The 17813-nt window shown below is 45.7% G+C and overlaps 1 protein-coding gene across 1 annotated transcript; it reads left to right on the top strand.

Moving 5' to 3' along the window:
* Nucleotides 1-7807: 7807 nt before the first annotated feature.
* Nucleotides 7808-16694, top strand: LOC121273025 (microtubule-associated proteins 1A/1B light chain 3C-like). The gene is made up of 4 exons (XM_041179967.1): nucleotides 7808-7880; nucleotides 8062-8117; nucleotides 10741-10847; nucleotides 16037-16694. The coding sequence occupies exons 1-4, from the start codon at nucleotides 7808-7810 to the stop codon at nucleotides 16221-16223; spliced, it is 423 nt and encodes a 140-aa protein (XP_041035901.1). The 3' UTR covers nucleotides 16224-16694.
* Nucleotides 16695-17813: the final 1119 nt, after the last annotated feature.

Here is a 17813-nt window from a genome sequence, read left to right on the forward strand (position 1 = left end):
GTCCCCTAGTTCGAGATTCCCCCACTAGTGGAAACATCTTCCTCACATCTACCCTGTCAAGCCCGCTCAGAATCTAGTACGTTTCAATAAGATCACCCCTCATTCTTCTAAACTCTAATGAATAAAGGCCTAACCTGTTTAGCTGTTCTTGATAAGTCAACCCCTTCATCCCAGGAATCAGCCTAGTGAATCTCTTTTGAACTGCCTCCAATGCCAGTCTATCCTTTCTTAAATACGGGGACCAAAACTGTACACAGTACTTCAGGTGCAGCCTCACCAACACCCTGTACAGTTGTAACAAGATTTCCCTATTTTTAAACTCCAATCCCCTAGCAATACAGGCCAAAATTCCATTTGCCTTCTTAATTCCAAGCTGCACCTGCATGCTAACTTTTTGTGTTTCATGCACAAGAACACCCAGATCCCTCTGCGCTGCACTTTTTTTTGAGTTTCTCTCCATTTAAATAATAGCCTGCCTTTTGATTCTTCCTACCAAAGTGCATGACCTCACACTTTCCTACATTAAACTCTATCTGCCAAGTTTTTGCCCACTCACTCAACCTGTCTATATCCCCTTGCAGATTCCTTATGTTCTCATCACAACATGCTCTTCCACCTATTTTTGTATTATCAGCAAATTTGGACATATTTCACTTTGCCTCTTCCTCCAAGTCATTAATAATGTTAGTAAATAACTGCAGCCCAAGGATTGATCCTTGTGACATTCCACTAGTTATGTCTTTCCAACCTGAAAAAGACCCATTAATCCTGACTCTGTCTTCTGTGTGTTAACCAATCCTCAATCCACGCTAATACATTACCCCCAATACCGTCAGCTCCTATCTTGTGCAATAACCTTTTATGTGGCACCTTCTCGAATGCCTTCTGGAAATCCAAATACACCACATCTACTGGTTCCCCTTTATCAAATCTTGCTTGTTATATTATCAAAGAACTCTAGCAAATTTGTCAAACATGATTTCCTTTTTACAAAACCATGTTGACTCTGATTGATTGCGTTAAGCTTTTTCTAAATGTCCTGCTATTTCTTCCTTAAGCATTTTCCCAATGACAGACATTAGACTGACTGGCCTATAGTTTCCTACTTTTTGTCTCCCTCCCTTCTTGAACAGGGGCATCACATTAGTGGTTTTCCAATCCGCTGGGACTCTCCTGGAATCCAGTGAGTTCTGGAATATTTTGATCAAAGCCTCCACCATCTCTGCAGCCACTTCCTTTAAAGTCCTTGGATGCAGACCATCAGGTCCTGGCAACTTGTCTGCCTTTAATCCCATTAGTTTGTCAAATACTTTGTCCCTCGTGATAGAGGCTGTTACAAGATCTTTCCTCCCATTAGCTCCTTGCTTATCTGATATCTTTGGGACGTTTATAGTGTCCTCCACTGTGAACCAATGCAAAATATTGGTTTAAATTATCTGCCATTTCCCTGTTCCCTGACTGTTCCAGTCACATTCTCCAAGGGTCCCACGCTCACTTTAGCTACTCTCTTTTTATATAGCTATAGAGGCTCTTGCTATCTGTTTTTATAATTCTTGCCAATTTACTTTCATAATCAGTTTTCTCCCTTTTTATTAGCTTTTTGGTCATCCATTGCTGATTCCTAAAAAATTCCCAATCCTCTGGCCACTAGATTTTGCTGCTTTTTATGCCTTAGTTTTTGATTGGATACTCTCCTTGACCACCTTTGTTAACCACGGGTGGTTCATCCTTCTCATTGAGTCCTTCTTTTTGACCAGGATAAAGTTTTCCTGAGTGTTATGAAATATCTGCTACTGCTCATCCTCAGATCTTCCCCTTAGTCTATTTTCTGAGCTGCTTTAGACAACTCTTTCTTCATACCTCTGTAATTGCCCTCATTTAAGTTGAGGACACTGGTTTGACACCCAAATTGCTCACCCTCAAACTGAATTTGAAATTCTATCATGTTGTGATCGCTACCCCCTAGAGGATCCTTAATTACAGGATCTCTTATTAACCCCATCTCATTACACATTACTAGATCTAAAATAGCCTGTTTCTGGATGGGTTCTGCAATGTATTGCTCTAAGAAACAATCCCTGATGCACTCTACAAATTTGTCTTCCATGTTACCCCTGCTAATCTGATTTGTCCAATAAATATGCAGATTAAAATCACCCATGACAATTGTAGCACCCTTCTTACATGCCTCCATTATTTCCCAATTTATACTGTGTTCTACAGTGAGGCAATTCTTTGGGGGCATATAGATGACTCCCACCTGTGACTTCTTCCCCTTGCTATTCCTTATTTTGACCCAAAACTGATTCCATATCATGAGCTATGCCATGTATATCACTACTCACTACTGCACTGATACCTTCCTTTATTAACAAAGCTACCCCACCTCCTTTTCCTTTTTGCCTATTTCTACAGAACGTGGAATACCCTTCAACATTGAGTTCCCAGTCTTGGTCACCCCGCAACCACATGTCTGTAATAGCCATCGAGTCATATCCTTATATTTCTACTTGTGCCGTCAGCTCATCTATCTTGTTACAAACGCTGGTTGAACGTGAAATGTTCCGCTTACAAAATGGCTTCCTGTCCGCAATTCTGATTTTGTGGTTTTGGACTCATCTTTCTGCCAATGTCTCCCATTGGCTGTCAACACTACACCCCCCTCTCCCCCACCTGTCACCTGCCCCCACTCCCAATTTGGTTTTGCAATGTAAACAGTCATGGTGTAGTTGTGGGCTCCGGCCACCGGGTGTCACAGTGGAGTGATGCTCTCCTTGGATTTGCTGCCATCTTTAATAATGACATTGGAATTCATGAGGAGAGGGGTAGGTGGGCTAGTTGCTGGGGCAACACCCGCACTTCAGGAAGGGAGGGACTGGGGTTTAGGTCTGTGGGGTCAGGAAGTTGAGACGTGAGACAGATTTGCATCGCACAGGAAGATCCCAGGTCTGCACCAAGCATTCTACAGACAGGGTCAATCTGGGCATGACAGCCAGGATCCTGCACAGTTCCAACAGGGGTTCCAGCTAACAAGGAGCCAACATTATTAAGTGGAATGCATCAAGTGGTAACATTGCATCTGCCCACCTAACCCCCTCCCCACCACCATTGCCATCAGTCAGGGCAACTCTCCCTTGCCTGTGAGTCAGAAGGTTGTGGGTTCGAATCTCCACTCCAGAGACTTGAGCTCCATAATCCAGGCCGACGCTCCCAGTGCCAGTACTGAGGGAGTGCTGCACTGTCAGAGGTGCCGTCTTTCAGGATGAGACATTAAACCGAGGCCCTGTCTGCCCTCTCGGGTGGGTGTAAAAGATCCCACGGCCACTATTAGAAGTAGAGCAGGGGGGAGTTCTCCCCAGTGTCCTGAGGCCAATATTTAGCCCTCAACCAACATCACTGAAAACAGATGATCTGGGTCAGTATCACATCACTGTTGGAACATAGGAAATAGTAGGCCATTCAGCCCCTCGAGCCTGCTCCACCATTCAATTCAATCATGGCTGATCTTCCACCTCAACAGCTTCCCACACTATCCCCGTATCCCTGGATATCTTAATATCTAGAAACCTATTGATCTCTGTCTGGAACACACTCAATGACTGAGTCACCATGGTCCTCTGGGGGAGAGAATTTCAAAGATTCACCCAGCCCTCTGAGGGAAGAAATGGCTCACTTCATGGGAGCTTGCTGTGTGCAAATTGATAGCTGCGTCGCCTAGGAGGCAACAGTGACTGTGAGGGGCTATGGGGGCATCCTGGGGATGCAAGAGGTGCTACACAAATGCACGTCCTTCCCTCCCTGAAGCCCCTTGGCATTCTCACCTCCCCCCCACCGCCCCCCCCCAAACCACCTCTTTTTTGAGTCACCTGCAGGGTCCGAGTATCCGTTTGCCTTTGTGATGTGCTCTGTTTTGTTGCTTAATTGAATTAAAAACTGACCAAGTGAGTTCACCTTTTTAAAATGGAGGCATTCTTTCATGGGGTGTGGGTGTCACTGGCAAGGCCAGCATTTGTTGCCTGTCCCGATATGACCCTTGAACTGAACGGCTTGCTCAGCCATTTCAGAGGGCCGTTGAGAGTCAGCCACATTGCTGTGGGGTCTGGAGTCACATGGAGGCCCAGACCAGGTAAGGGTGGTAGATTTCCTTCCCGAAAGGGACATTAGTGGACCAGATGGGTTTTTATAACAATCAATAAATCACAGTCACCAATACCAAGACTAGCTTTTTAATGGAATTTAAATTCCACCAGCTGCCATGGTCAGATTTGAACCCACATTCCCCAGAGAATTAAGCTAAGCCTCTGGGTTACTAGCCTAGCTACATACCACTATACCACTGTCACCCTGCATGCTGATACAGAGAGAGAAATAACACTTGTCACTTTCACCTTTCACAGATGCAAACTGACAAAACTATTGTACTTTTTTGCAGTGCAGTCACGGCTGTAATGTCGGAAATCCACAGCAAATTTTCACACAGCAAGATCCCACAATTAGTAATCACCTGCTTTTTTTTATATATATATATATATAGGTTGAGTGATAAATATTGCATGTGAAAGTCTCACAGCCACTGTTGGAAGAAATACAGTGGAGGAGGGAATCAATTACCAAAGTAGGGAGGTTATGCTTCAGCAGTACAGGGCACCACATCTGGAGCACTGTGTACAGTGTTGGTCTCCTTATGTAAGCAAGGATGTAACATATGTTGGAAGCTGTTCAGAGACTAGGCTAATAAAGGAATGGGGGCATTGACCTATGAGGAAAGGTTGGACAGGTTAGGCCAGGATCCGTTGGAATTTGAAAGAGTAAGAGGTGGCTTGAGTGAAACTTTAAGATCCAGGGGGGATGTGGAGAGGGTGTTTTCTCTTGTGGGAGAATCTAGAACGGGGGGGGGGGGGTCACTGTTTACAAATAAGGCGTCACCCATTTAAGACAGAGATGAGGAGAATTCTTTCTCTCAGGGAGGTTGTGAGCCTTTGGAACTCTCTTCCTCAAAAGGCAGTGGAAGCAGAGCCTTTGAATATTTTTAAAGCATGGCCGGATAGATTCTTGATAAGCAAGAGGGGGTGAAAGGTTATCAGGGATCAGGCGGGAATGTGGGGTTGAGGATACAATCAGGTCAGCCACGATCTTATTGAGTGGCAGGGCAGGCTTGAGGGGCCGAGGTTGTTCTCCCCAGTGCCCTTGGGGGAAAGGAGGCAACACTTAACTCTCAATCAACCTCACTGAAAAAAACACAGATGACCTGGGTCATCATCACGTTGCTGTCTGTGGGATCTTGCTGTGCGCAAACTGGACGCTGTGTTTCCTAGGCTGTGAGGTGCCTTGGAGCGTCCTGAGGTTGTAAAAGGTACTGCAGAAATGCAATTCTAATCCTTCCAAACTGTCCCCCTTCCACCCTCCCAGCCCCCACCCCCACCCCCACCCCCATGCCCCTTTTCTATAGAATCCCAGACTCTTCAACCTTTCAGGCCTCAGACAACTTCAGCTTGGCTGCACCTGTCTACGCTGGGTGCTTGGTGGAGAAGGTTGACCAAGACGGTACCACAGGGAAAAGGTCTCCTGGACAGAAAGTCCCTGTACCTGCAGTGCTACCTTGTGGAGTCTCTGAGAACAGCAACGTTCACCTCACTGGTTTTCCAACAGGCAGCATGTTTTGTGCTGTCTGGGCTCGAGCACACGTTCCCGCCTTGTTCCCTGTTGTTACATAGTAAAGCAGCATTCCCAGCTCAGAATCAGGCCATTCGGCCCTTCTGCTCCATCCTGGTGTTTCTGCTCCACACGAGCCCCCTCCCACCCACCCCTCTTCATCTCGCCCCATCAACATATCCTTCTATTCCTTTCTCCCTCAAGTGTTTATCCAGCTCCAAAATCTCCTCCAGCCCCTATACCCTCCCTATCTCTGTAACCTCCTCCAGCCCCTACAACCCTCCCTATCTCTGTAACCTCCTCCAGCCCCTACAACCCTCCCTATCTCTGTCACCTCCTCCAGCCCCTACAACCCTCCCTATCTCTGTAACCTCCTCCAGCCCCTACACCCCTCCCTACCTCTGTAACCTCCTCCAGCCCCTACAGCCCTCCCTATCTCTGTCACCTCCTCCAGCCCCTACAACCCTCCCTATCTCTGTAACCTCCTCCAGCCCCTACAACCTTCTGAGATCTCTGCGCTCTTCCAATTATGGTTTCTTGAGCATTCCATGATTCCCATCGCTCCAACATTGGCCGTGCCTTCAGCTGCCTGGGGGCCCTTGGCTCTGGCATCCCCTCCCTAAACCTCTCCATCTCTCTCTCTCTCTCTTTCTCTCCCCCTTTAAGACGCTCCTTAAAACCGACCTCTTTGGCCTAAGCTTTTTGTTACCTGTCCTTATGGCTCGATGTCCGATTTTGTTTATTAATATTTTGGTGGTGCCTTGGAAGGTTTTACTGTGTTCAAGGTGCTATATAAATGCAAGCTGTCGTTGAGAGACTAGTGACCTCAGCGACATTATTATCCCAGTTTCTGCTCCCAGGCAATTGTCAGCCTTGGGCTAAAATGGTGCATGACCAGCCTTGGAGTGCTACTGCCCCCTGACCCCATTCCTTGTTGGAAAGTCAGGATATTGAGTGGAGGAAGAGGACTGGGAATGTCTGTGATGACCCTCATGGTCCATCATCCAGCTGATGCTCCCTGTTCCTGGGGCTGGGTGAGGTCAATGAATTTGGGAAATGGGGGGGGGGGGGGGGGTGTGCCTGAAAGGCCAGTGGCAGCAGACTCAAAAATGTAACTTTCAAAATGTGAATGGGGTTGTCCTTAAAGGCTGTGGACCCAGTGGATCAATTTTTGATGAGTATGTCTGCCAAAGTACTTTTTAAAAATTTGTTCCTGGGATGTGGGCATCACTGGCCAGGCCAGCATGTATTGCCCATCCCTTGTTCAGAGGGCATTTGAGAGTCAATAACATGGGTCTGAGAGTCAGGATAAGGCTGGTAGATCTTTCCCTAAAGGTCATTAGTGAAGCAGATGGTTTTTTTTTTAAACAACAATTGGCAATATTTTCACTTTTAACTCCAGATTTGTATTGAACTCATTCAAACTTCACCATCTGCCACAGTGAGATTTGTCCCCAGCAAATTACCCTGCCATACCAGTCCAGTGACACTACCAGTGCCCACCTCCCCATTATGACAGTGGCTGCCTGCAGTGTAACCAGGAATCTCTCCCTGTTGGGCACATTGGAAGGATTTACAGACCCATAACCAACCTGCTGGATTATAAACCTCCCTACAGGCAACAAGTCCTGGACTGAGGCTTGAACCTATAGCTTCCACTCCTAAGACAGGGACACTATCACTGCTCCACGAGACCGCCATAGCGATTAACTAACTACTTGGGGAAAAAAAGTCCAGAGCTAATTGAGAGGGGGGGAAAGGTGGAAAGTGGTGCCCAGTGGTTCTAATTGCAAAGAGCTCGCACAGGCAGGAGGGGCCGAATGGTCGTCTTCTGTGCTACAATGAGCCACTGCATTGCAAGGTGAGGTCAGTACCAGAGCATCCCTCCTCCTCCTCCTCCTCTGTCTCTCTCTCTGTTAGTCTTCACAGGGGGATGTTTAAAAACCTCCCCGACCATATCCCCGGGAAAGGGGGGGTTAACAGGTTAAATTGTTGGCTGGGAGGTGAATGATCAGTGAAAGGGTGGCTGCACATGTCGGGCCAATTATGCGGGGGGCCGGTTTGATCGGGTCGGACCATCTTTAATAAGCGTGGCCGAAGGGGAGAGGTGGAACCCAGCACTTCACTGGGAGAAGCGTCAGTAATAGTTTAATCCATGGCCCCCTCAGAGCGCTCCCTGGATTGTAGACCCTTCAAGGAGAGGCGCAGTTTAGGTGAGGGGCTTCCTCGCTCATTGTAAATTACATTTGCAAATTTCACTAATTGCTTTGAGTTTTGGCCAAGTTTCCAAACTTTCTGGAACTGTGGTTTGAAGTGTTCTAAAAACTACAAACTTTTTTTCCCCCCCAATATCCTCTCAGAACTTTCTCGTTTCTTCTTTTAAATCACATGTTTTTAAACCTTTCTTAGCTCTAAGAAGAAGCGAAGTGATCAATATCCGCAGCAAATACCCCAACAAACTGCCGGTTAGTATCCTTGGGATCCAGGGGGTTTTTCTCTTATTTGGGGGTAAGTGGGTTCATGTGTGTTTTGAGTTGCTGGGATGGTGTGTGTTGAGTTGTTGGGAGGGGGGAGGGTGTGTTTTAGGGGATTTGAGTGTAGTGCTCGATGTGAAGCCTCTGTCTCGATGATCAACTTGAATCATCCATCTTGTAACGTGCAACAAGGTAAAGCAGACTGAATCAAACCTTTTTAAAAAAAAATCTATTGGTATCATTTTAGAAACTTGCTTTTTGTTTATGAAGGAAGGGTATGACTTTGCTTTTGCACACACAGTTGTGATGGCTACTTAAACTTGCCAGTGCTTTTTTTTTGTAGAAAATATTACATTAATGATTTAATTATCTAATTTTTAAATTAATTTTTCAGAAGGCGCCCACTGTGTCCATGTTGGCTCTCTGAATGAGTAACTCACCCAGTGTCATTCCCCTGTAACCCTCTTTTTCAGATAATCCAATTCCCTTCTAAGTGCCTCGATTTGAACCTGCCTCCACCACACACACTCAGGCAGTGCTCTCCAGATCCAAAGCACCCGTAGTGTGAAAAATGCTGCCTTTATCGAGGGTTATGGGAATAGTGCAGGAAAATGGTGTTGAACTAGAAGATCAGCCATGATCTCATTGAATGGTGGAGTGGGATTGAAGGGCTGAATGGCCTACTCCTGTTCCTATTTCTTAAGAAGTTACTCCTTGTGTCTCTGGGGTTTATTTGGCCAACTCCCTTAATTCTCTCATTCTCAATCCTTTCACCAATGGGAAGTGCAAAGTCCCTTAAATCTGTACCTTCTTGTTCTTGATCCTTCTGCCAATAGGAACAGTTTCTCCCTATTTACTCTGCAATAGCTCAAACAGCTCCAGCTGCTGCCTCAACAGTTATCCTCTCAGCCAAACCCCTCAGTTCCACAGTAACTCTAAAATACCTTCCCCCACCCCCTACTCCTCTTTATTTCTGGTTCCATTGTTCTCGCATCTCTTTGAACTCCAATCCTTCCAAATATAAAATCTTTCATATTTCTATCTTGTCTTTGCTTTTGGGTCAATAAAATATAACATCCTTCTACCTATGGGACTCCTGCAAGATGCAAACATGTTTCTTGTCACCTGACTCCCCTTTGATATTCAAACAAACTCTCAACTTATCTAAAAATGCAAATATTAGATCTAACCTATTCACTTGTACCTCAAACCTAATACTTCTATCCTTTTCATGTTTCAGACCCCCCAGACAACCTGACTCCTATTAATCGCTGCCCAGTTTAATTACATCTCTCTCTCACACACACACACACACACACACACACACACACACACACACACACACACACACACACCCTTTTCCACAGAATAACACTGTTTCCCCCAAAATATTTTAAAAAAATACATTTCTGTCATCACCAGATTTTCAAAATCATGATTTCTTATTTCACGTCCAAGAAATTTCAACTGCCTTTTCCTGATTTGGTCAGCTGAGTTCTTTGGCCCCAGATTTTATTAGCAACTCTTTAGTTGGTAACGTGACCAGTCCAAGATACCTTCAGAGAATATGTAAGTTTTTAATTGGGGACTCTTTTCTCAAGAGGTGAAAGGGCAGGGTTCCATCTGCTGGACTCAATGTTATTCAAGAAATAAATCCCCTCTTTCCTTGAAATCAGCCCTGTTGTAATTGCAGCATCTATCACTTGAAGGAAGCTGTGTTACACGTACCAATCTTGTTCTGTGATGGATTCAACATCCTGGGGGTTACCATTGACCAGAAACTGAACTGGACCAGCCATATAAATACTGTGGCTATAAGAGCAGGTGAGGATGGGAATCCTGTGGCGAGTAACTCACTTCCTGACTCTCCAAAGCCTGTCCACCATCTACAAGGCATGAGTCAGGAGTGTGATGGAATACTCTGCACATGCATGGATGAGTGCAGCTCCCACAACACAAGCTTGCCATAAGTATATGGGATAAAGCAGCCCCGCTTGATTGGCACCACATCCACCACCTTCAACATTCACTCCCTCCACCACCGACGCACAGTAGCAGCAGTGTGTGTACCATCTACAAGATGCACTGCAGGAACTCACCAAGGCTCCTTCGACAGCACCTTCCAAACCTGCAACCTCTGCCATCTAGAAGGACAAGGGCAGCAGACACATGGGAACACCACCACCTGCAAGTTCACCATCCTGACTTGGAACTACATCGCTGTACCTTCACTGTCACTGGATCAAAATCCTGGTACACTCTAACAGCATGGTGGGTGCACCTACACCACACAGACTGCAGCAGTTCAAGATGGTGGCTCATCACTATCCTCTTGTGGTAATTGGGGAAGGGCAATAAATGCTGATCTAGCCAGTGATGCCCAGACCCCATGAGTGAATTTTCCAAAAAACAAGTTTTTTGTAGCAACATTCTATCTGTATTGGTTAATGGGAGGCTTGAATGGTAGCTGGTTCAGGGACAATGGGATTGAGGGAGCTCACTGCACATGGGAGGTTGCAGTCTGTCACTCTGAGCTGGAAAACCAAAGCTGATGTCCAAGACGCTGATCTCACTGCTGTTTTCTTCATCCATCTCTCTCTCTTTCCTTCCCCAGGTCATAGTGGAGCGTTACCCCAAGGAGAGGTCACTACCGCACTTGGATAAGTCCAAGTACCTCGTACCCCTGGAACTCAATCTGTGTCAGTTCATGATCATTATCAGGTGAGATGAGCCAGATCCAATCTCCTGGGATAATAGGGAGGGGGTGAGGCTCCTCGGTGTTGGGAGTGAGTGGGGGTGGGGGGGGGGGCGCGGAGAAATGTTAAATAGGTTCCTGTTCTCAATAGCCTCCCTCTGAGTGAACTGGTATGTGTTCTGAAAATTGAGTAAAAATAGTTGGGTTCTGAAGAGGCAATAATCTGCTTTGGAGATTGAGGGTGGATTTATTGGGAAGACTAAAGGCACTGTTTTTGGCCAACACTCCCTAACTACTGACTCCATCCCTCTCCCTGGCAACAATCTGAGATCAGCCAGTCTGTTCGCAGCCTTGGTGTCACATTCGACCCCAAGGTGAGGTTCTGATCTCCTATCCGCACTATCACTAAGACTGCCTGTTTCCACCTGCTTAATATCGCCCGACTTCACTTGTTTCATCTGCTGCTGAAATCTTCCTCCATGTCTTTTATTACCTCTGGAATCAGCTATTCCCTATGCACTCCTGACTGCTCTCCCACATTCTACCCTCTCTAAACTTGACACTAGCCAAATCTCTGCTGCCTGTGTCTCAACTCACAGCAAGTCCTGTTCCCCTATCACTGCAACCCACCCCCCCCACCCCCAAATCCCCTGGCTCCCGGTCAAGCAAAATATTTGGATTTTAAAATTCTCTCACTTTTTTCAAATCCTTCCATGGTCTCATCCCTCCCTATCTCTATAACCTTTTTAAACTAAAATGGCAGGGGGATGGGAACCTATGCAAGGAGTCAGAGGAGGGGGAATCAAGGACAAGAATAAAAGGCAGAAAGGGGAATAAGAAAAGTGATAGAGAAATCAAGGTTAAGAATCAAACAGGGCCTCGTGAAAAATAACGGGAATGGGACAAGTAATCTTAAAAAGACAAGCCTTAAGGCTTTGTGCCTTAATGTGAGGAGCATTCGCAATAAAATGGATGAATTAACCGAGCAAATAAATGTAAACAGGTATGATATAGTCGGGCTTACGGAAACATGGCTGCAGGGTGACCAGGAATGGGAACTGAACATCCAGGGGTATTCAGTATTTAGGAAGGACAGACAAAAAGGAAAAGGCGGTGGAGTTGCATTGCTGGTTAAAGAGGAAATTAACTCAATAGTGAGGAAAGATATTAGCTCCAACAATGTGGAATCTGTATAGGTAGAGCTGAGAAACACGAAGGAGCAAAAAACATTAGTGGGGGTTGTATATGGACCCCCAAACTGTAGTGGTGATGTTGGGAATGGCATTAAACAGGAAATTAGAGACACATGCAATAAAGGAACATCTGTAATTATGAATGACTTTAATCTGCATATAGATTGGGCAAATCAAATTAGTAACAATACCTTAGAGGAGGAATTCCTGGAGTGTATACGGGATGGTTTTCTGGACCAACTAATTGAGGAATCAGCTAGAGAACAGGCCATCCTAGACTGGGTATTGTGTAATGAGAAAGGAATAATTGGCAATCTAGTTGTGTAAGGCCCCTTGGGGATGAGCGACCATAATATGATAGAATTCTTCATCAAGATGGAGAGTGACGTAGTTGATTCTGAGACTAGGATCCCGAATCTTAATAAAGGAAACTACGATGGTATGAGGTGCGAGTTGGCTATGATGGATTGGGAAATGTTACTTAAAGGGATGACGGTGGATAGGCAATGGCAAATAATCAAGGAGCGCATGGGTGAACTGCAACAATTGTTTATTCCTGTCTGGCGCAAAAGCAAAACAGGAAAGGTGGCCAAACCATGGCTTACAAGGGAAATTAGAGATAGTATTAGATCCAAGGAAGAGGCATACAAGTTGGCCAGAAAAAACAACAGACCTGAGGATTGGGAGCAGTTTAGAATTCAGCAAAGGAGGACCATGGGGTTGATTAAGAAGGGGAAAATAGAGTACGAGAGTAAGCTTGTGGGGAAACATAAAAACTGACTGTAAAAGTTTCTATAGGTATGTGAAGAGAACAAGATTGGTGAAGACATATATCTAGGTCCCTTACAGTCTGAAACAGGGGAATTTATAATGGGGAACAAAGAAATGGCTGACCAACTAAATACATACTTTGGTTCTGAGGACACTAATATACCAGAAATGTTGGGGAACACAGGGTTTAGTGAGAGGGAGGAATTGAAATCAATCAGTATTAGTAGGGAAATGGTGTTGGGAAAATTGATGGGATTGAAAGCCAATAAATCCCCAGGGCCTGATAATCTACATCCCAGAGTACTTAAGGAAGTGTCCCTAGAAATAGTGGATGCATTGGTGATCATCTTCCGAGATTCTATAGACTCTGGAACAGTTCCTGCAGATTGGAGGGTAGCTAATGTAACCCCACTATTTAAAAAGGGAGGTAGAGAGAAAACAAGGAATTATAGACCAGTCAGCTTGACGTCGGTAGTAGGGAAAATTCCAGAGTTCAAGATAAAAGATTTAATAGCTGAGCACTTGGAAAACAGTGGCAGAATCGGACAGTCAGCTTGGATTTATGAAAGGGAAATCATGCTTGACAAATCTACTGGAATTTTTCAAGAATGCAACTAGTAGAGTTGATGAGGGGAAGCCAGTGGATGTGGTTGATTTGGACTTTCAGAAGGCTTTTGACAAAGTCCCACATAAGAGATTAGCGTGTAAAATTAAAGTGCATGGGATTGGGGGTAGTGTATTGAAATGGATAGAAAACTGGTTGGCAGACAGGAAACAAAGAGTAGGAATAAACGGGTCTTTTTCCAAATGGCAGGGAGTGACTAGTGGGGTGCCGCAGGGATCGGTGCTGGGACCCCAGCTATTCACAATATATATTAATGATTTAGATGAGGAACTAAATGTAATATCTCCAAATTTGCAGATGACGCAAAGCTGGGTGGGAGGGTGAGCTGTGAGGAGGATGCAGAGATGCTTCAGTGTGATTTGGACAAGCTGAGTGAGTGGGCAAATGCATGGCAGATGCAGTTTATTTGGACAAATGTGAGGTTATCCACTTTGGTAGCAAAAACAGGAAGGCAGATTAAGAAATTGAGGGAGGGGAATGTGCAACGAGACCTGGGTGTCCTCATATACCAGTCGCTGGAGGTAAGCATGCAGGTGCAGCAGGCGGTAAAGAAGGCAAATGGTATGTTGGCCTTCATAGCCAGAGGATTCGAGTACAGGAACAGGGATGTCTTGCTGCAATTGTACAGGGCCTTGGTGAGACCACACTTGGAATACTGTGTACAGCTTTGGTCTCCTTATCTGAGGAAGGATGCTCTTGCTATAGAGGGAGTGCAGCGAAGGTTTACCAGACTGATTCCTGGGTTGGCAGGACTGACATATGAGGAGAGATTGAGTTGGTTAGGATTATATTCGCTGGAGTTCAGAGGAATGAGGAGGAATCTCATAGAAACCTATAAAATTCTAACAGGACTAGACAGGGTAGATGCAGGATGTTCTCGATGGTGGGGAGTCCAGAACCAGGGGTCACAGTCTGAGGATACGGGTTAGACCATTTAGGACTGAGATGAGGAGAAATTTCTTCACCCAGAGCCTGTGGAATTCGCTACCACAGAAAGTAATTGAGGCCAAAACATTGTATGTTTTCAAGGAGGAGTTAGACATAGCTCTTGGGGCGAAAGGGATCAAAGGATGTGGGGAGAAAGCGGGAGCAGGCTATTGAGTTGGATGATCAGCCATGATCGTAATGAATGGTGGAGCAAGCTTGAAGGGCTGAATGGCCTCCTCCTATTTTCTATGTTTTAACCTCCTGCAACCCTCCCGATCTGTCATCACCTCCAATTCTGGCCTCTTGTGCATTTCCAATTATAATCGTTCCACCATGTGTGGCCATGGCTTCAGCTGCCTGGGGGCCCTAAGCTTTGGAATTCCCTCCCTAAACCCCTCCACCTTTCCTAATGTAGGTCTATATGCCTTGATATAGAAATTTACAACAGAGATGGCTGTAAATGCAGAATGAATCCCACTTTTTCCTTATAGCCCTATTGTTATCTGGTGTATTATTCAATTTCCCTCAAATCTGTTTCAACCACACGATGTACAGATTCTAACAATTGTGTAAAATGAAATGTATCCCTCTAAGCGGTTATCAAAAGTTAATCTTGAGTGACAGAGACCTGGGGGTACATAGATCTTTGAAGGTGGTAGGATGTAGATGAGTAGTTAGCAAAGGATGTGGGATCTTGGGCCTCATCAAGAGGTATTGAGTAGAAAAGCAGGGAAGTTATGCTGAACCTTTTCCCTATTCATTCCCTATCAAAGTTGAGCAGATAACGAGGCTGGTACGAGATTACCAGAACTGGGAGAGTTCAGAGATTAATCTCTGGTGCTGAGGGTGCTGCCCTTGTACGTAGTGGACATGACTCAGCCATGGAAAGTCTACATCATTTGGGTGTTGCCGATTCCTCAAGGCGGGTTGGGTCCACTTCAATCCCTGATTTTCCACAATCTAAAACCTCCACTATATAGTGCTGTGGGGGCTAGTGTGCAGAGTACACACTGGCAGCCGAAAAAGAATTTCTCACCAGTGTATTCTCCTGATGTTAGAAATGCCACACACACACACACACACACACACACAAATATGCAGGCTAAAAACCATAAGTGAGATTTATTTACAAATTAAAATACACAGAAGCAGACATAAGTTAACACAAGTTAGTCTAAAATGGGTTAAAATGCCCTCTTTTTTTCTTCAGCTGTTTCTTAGTGGTGGATGTGGATAAGTATCAGGACTCCTGGGTGTAGAGAGTGTTAGGTAAACCTTCATGACGCTGTAGGCAATCCAATTTTCAGTATGTAGTTTAATTTTAATCTCTTGTAACAGAACTTTCAAGTACAGAAACTCTCAATTATTGAGACACAAATGAGATTCGTAGCGCAAATATAAATCAGGAGCTCCTATACTGTCTAATTTCTAGGGACAATGTAGTTTGATATTTGGACCGAATACTAGTATTTTAGTTTAGAATAACTAAAAGCTTTATTCTGGTTCAATTCCGATTGAACAACCTGACTTTGACCTGTTAAATTAAGATCTAGGCTGCTGTTCTAAATCTGGCTACATCTGCTAACTCACAGCAACCAACACTTCAGTTGTGATCTCCTCCCCTCCACCCAAAAGGGCCAATTTCCCCATAGCCACCTTCAACGCACCTAACCCGCTTGTAAAATCTTCACCTGTGCAGGAGCCGAATGTCCCTTACGTCGAGTCAAGCCTTTTACCTGATGGTAAACGACAGGAGTCTGGTGAGCACGTCCCTCACCATGGCCGAGATCTACACGGAGTTCAAGGAGGAGGATGGCTTTCTCTACATGACCTATGCCTCGCAGGAAATGTTTGGCCGCCTCGTCCTGGGTGAGGGCTGCTCCTGACGGCCTGTCTCTTGGCCTTGACTGGGAAATGCCGATAACCCGGTGGTCTGATTTATTTTTTAAACTCTTCTTTCCTCTTCGATTCCTGCACGTGCAATGGTTCCTTTCTATTACTGCTCCCCAGCCCCCTCAAATTCCACAGAGGAAAGTGTTTTGAAATGGCATTAACCTGACAGTCCCTTCACATCCATGCTGTGTGTGTTTAAGGTCGAGGTTGCTTGGGTGTTGCCAGTTCTAAGAATCAAATAGCACCGGATCCCTGAAGTCCTGAACACTTCACCAGTCTGCATATCGAGCTGCTTGAGCTAATTCGGACCTTGCTGGCTTTGGGCTGTGAATCTATTGTAACTCGGTTTCTCTGACTGGATGTAACGCCTACCTTTGGAAGACATCATCATTCACACCACTGACCATGTTCTCATACAGTAGGAGAGGACCTTATTCAGCTGGTTAAGTGTGTTTTATACTGTGCTAAGGGTTTTGGGGGGTGGGGGTGGGGGGAGGTTATGATTAATGTATGCTTCTAAGCTGGGATCTGTTCTAAAAAGAAGGCACTTGAAATAAAAGACAGCAGACTGAGAAAATGGCATTTCCTTTTGTGTTTCAGCTAGTGGTGAATGTGCAGCTGAGGTGTAGGCTGACCAGCGGAGCAGTACAACAGAGTGCAGCACTGTCAGAGATGCTGTCTTTTAGATGAGACACAAACTGAAAACTGTTTCCATTAAAAAATTGTTTTGCAAAGCTCCACGAAACAAGCCCAGGGCAGGTACAGCACGGGGTTAGATACAGAGTAAAGCTCCCTCTACACCGTCCCCATCAAACACTCCCAGGACAGGTACAGCACGGGGTTAGATTCAGAGTAAATCTCCCTCTACACTGTCCCCATCAAACACTCCCAGGACAGGTACAGCACGGGGTTAGATACAGAGTAAAGCTCCCTCTGCACCGTCCCCATCAAACACTCCCCAGGGCAGATACAGAGTAAAGCTCCCCCTGCACCGTCCCTGTCAAACGCTCCCCAGGGCAGGTACAGCACGGGGTCAGATACAGAGTAAAGCTCCCTCTGCACCGTCCCCGTCAAACGCTCCCCAGGGCAGGTACAGCACGGGGTTAGATACAGAGTAAAGCTCCCTCTACACCGTCCCCGTCAAACACTCCCCAGGGCAGGTACAGCACGGGGTCAGATACAGAGTAAAGCTCCCTCTACACTGTCCCTATCAAACACTCCCAGGACAGGTACAGCACGGGGTTAGATACAGAGTTTGTTCTCTGCGACCAGGGCAGAGAACAAACAGTCAGTAATCCCACTCGTGTTCAGTAGCAACGTGTGTGAGAGTGAGGAGAGAGATTAACCAGCACAAGCTCAGTGGAGCAGAAGTGGCACTTCCCCCTCTCTATAAGCCTGGGCCTTTTAAAATAATGGACATGATGGTGGGGGTGTGGGGGGAGGGGGAAGGAGAGTGGAGAAGAGAGAGATGTTTTACTCCTGAACAGGTAGCAGGAGGGCAAAACGCCAATGTCACAGAGGCTCCTCGGGAATTGGACAAGTGCATCAAGGGGTTTGTGTGGGGCAGCAGGAGGAAGTATTGC

The sequence above is a fragment of the Carcharodon carcharias genome, chromosome 37 (assembly GCF_017639515.1).
Source record: "Carcharodon carcharias isolate sCarCar2 chromosome 37, sCarCar2.pri, whole genome shotgun sequence".
In the NCBI taxonomy this organism is placed as follows: Eukaryota; Metazoa; Chordata; class Chondrichthyes; order Lamniformes; family Lamnidae; genus Carcharodon; species Carcharodon carcharias.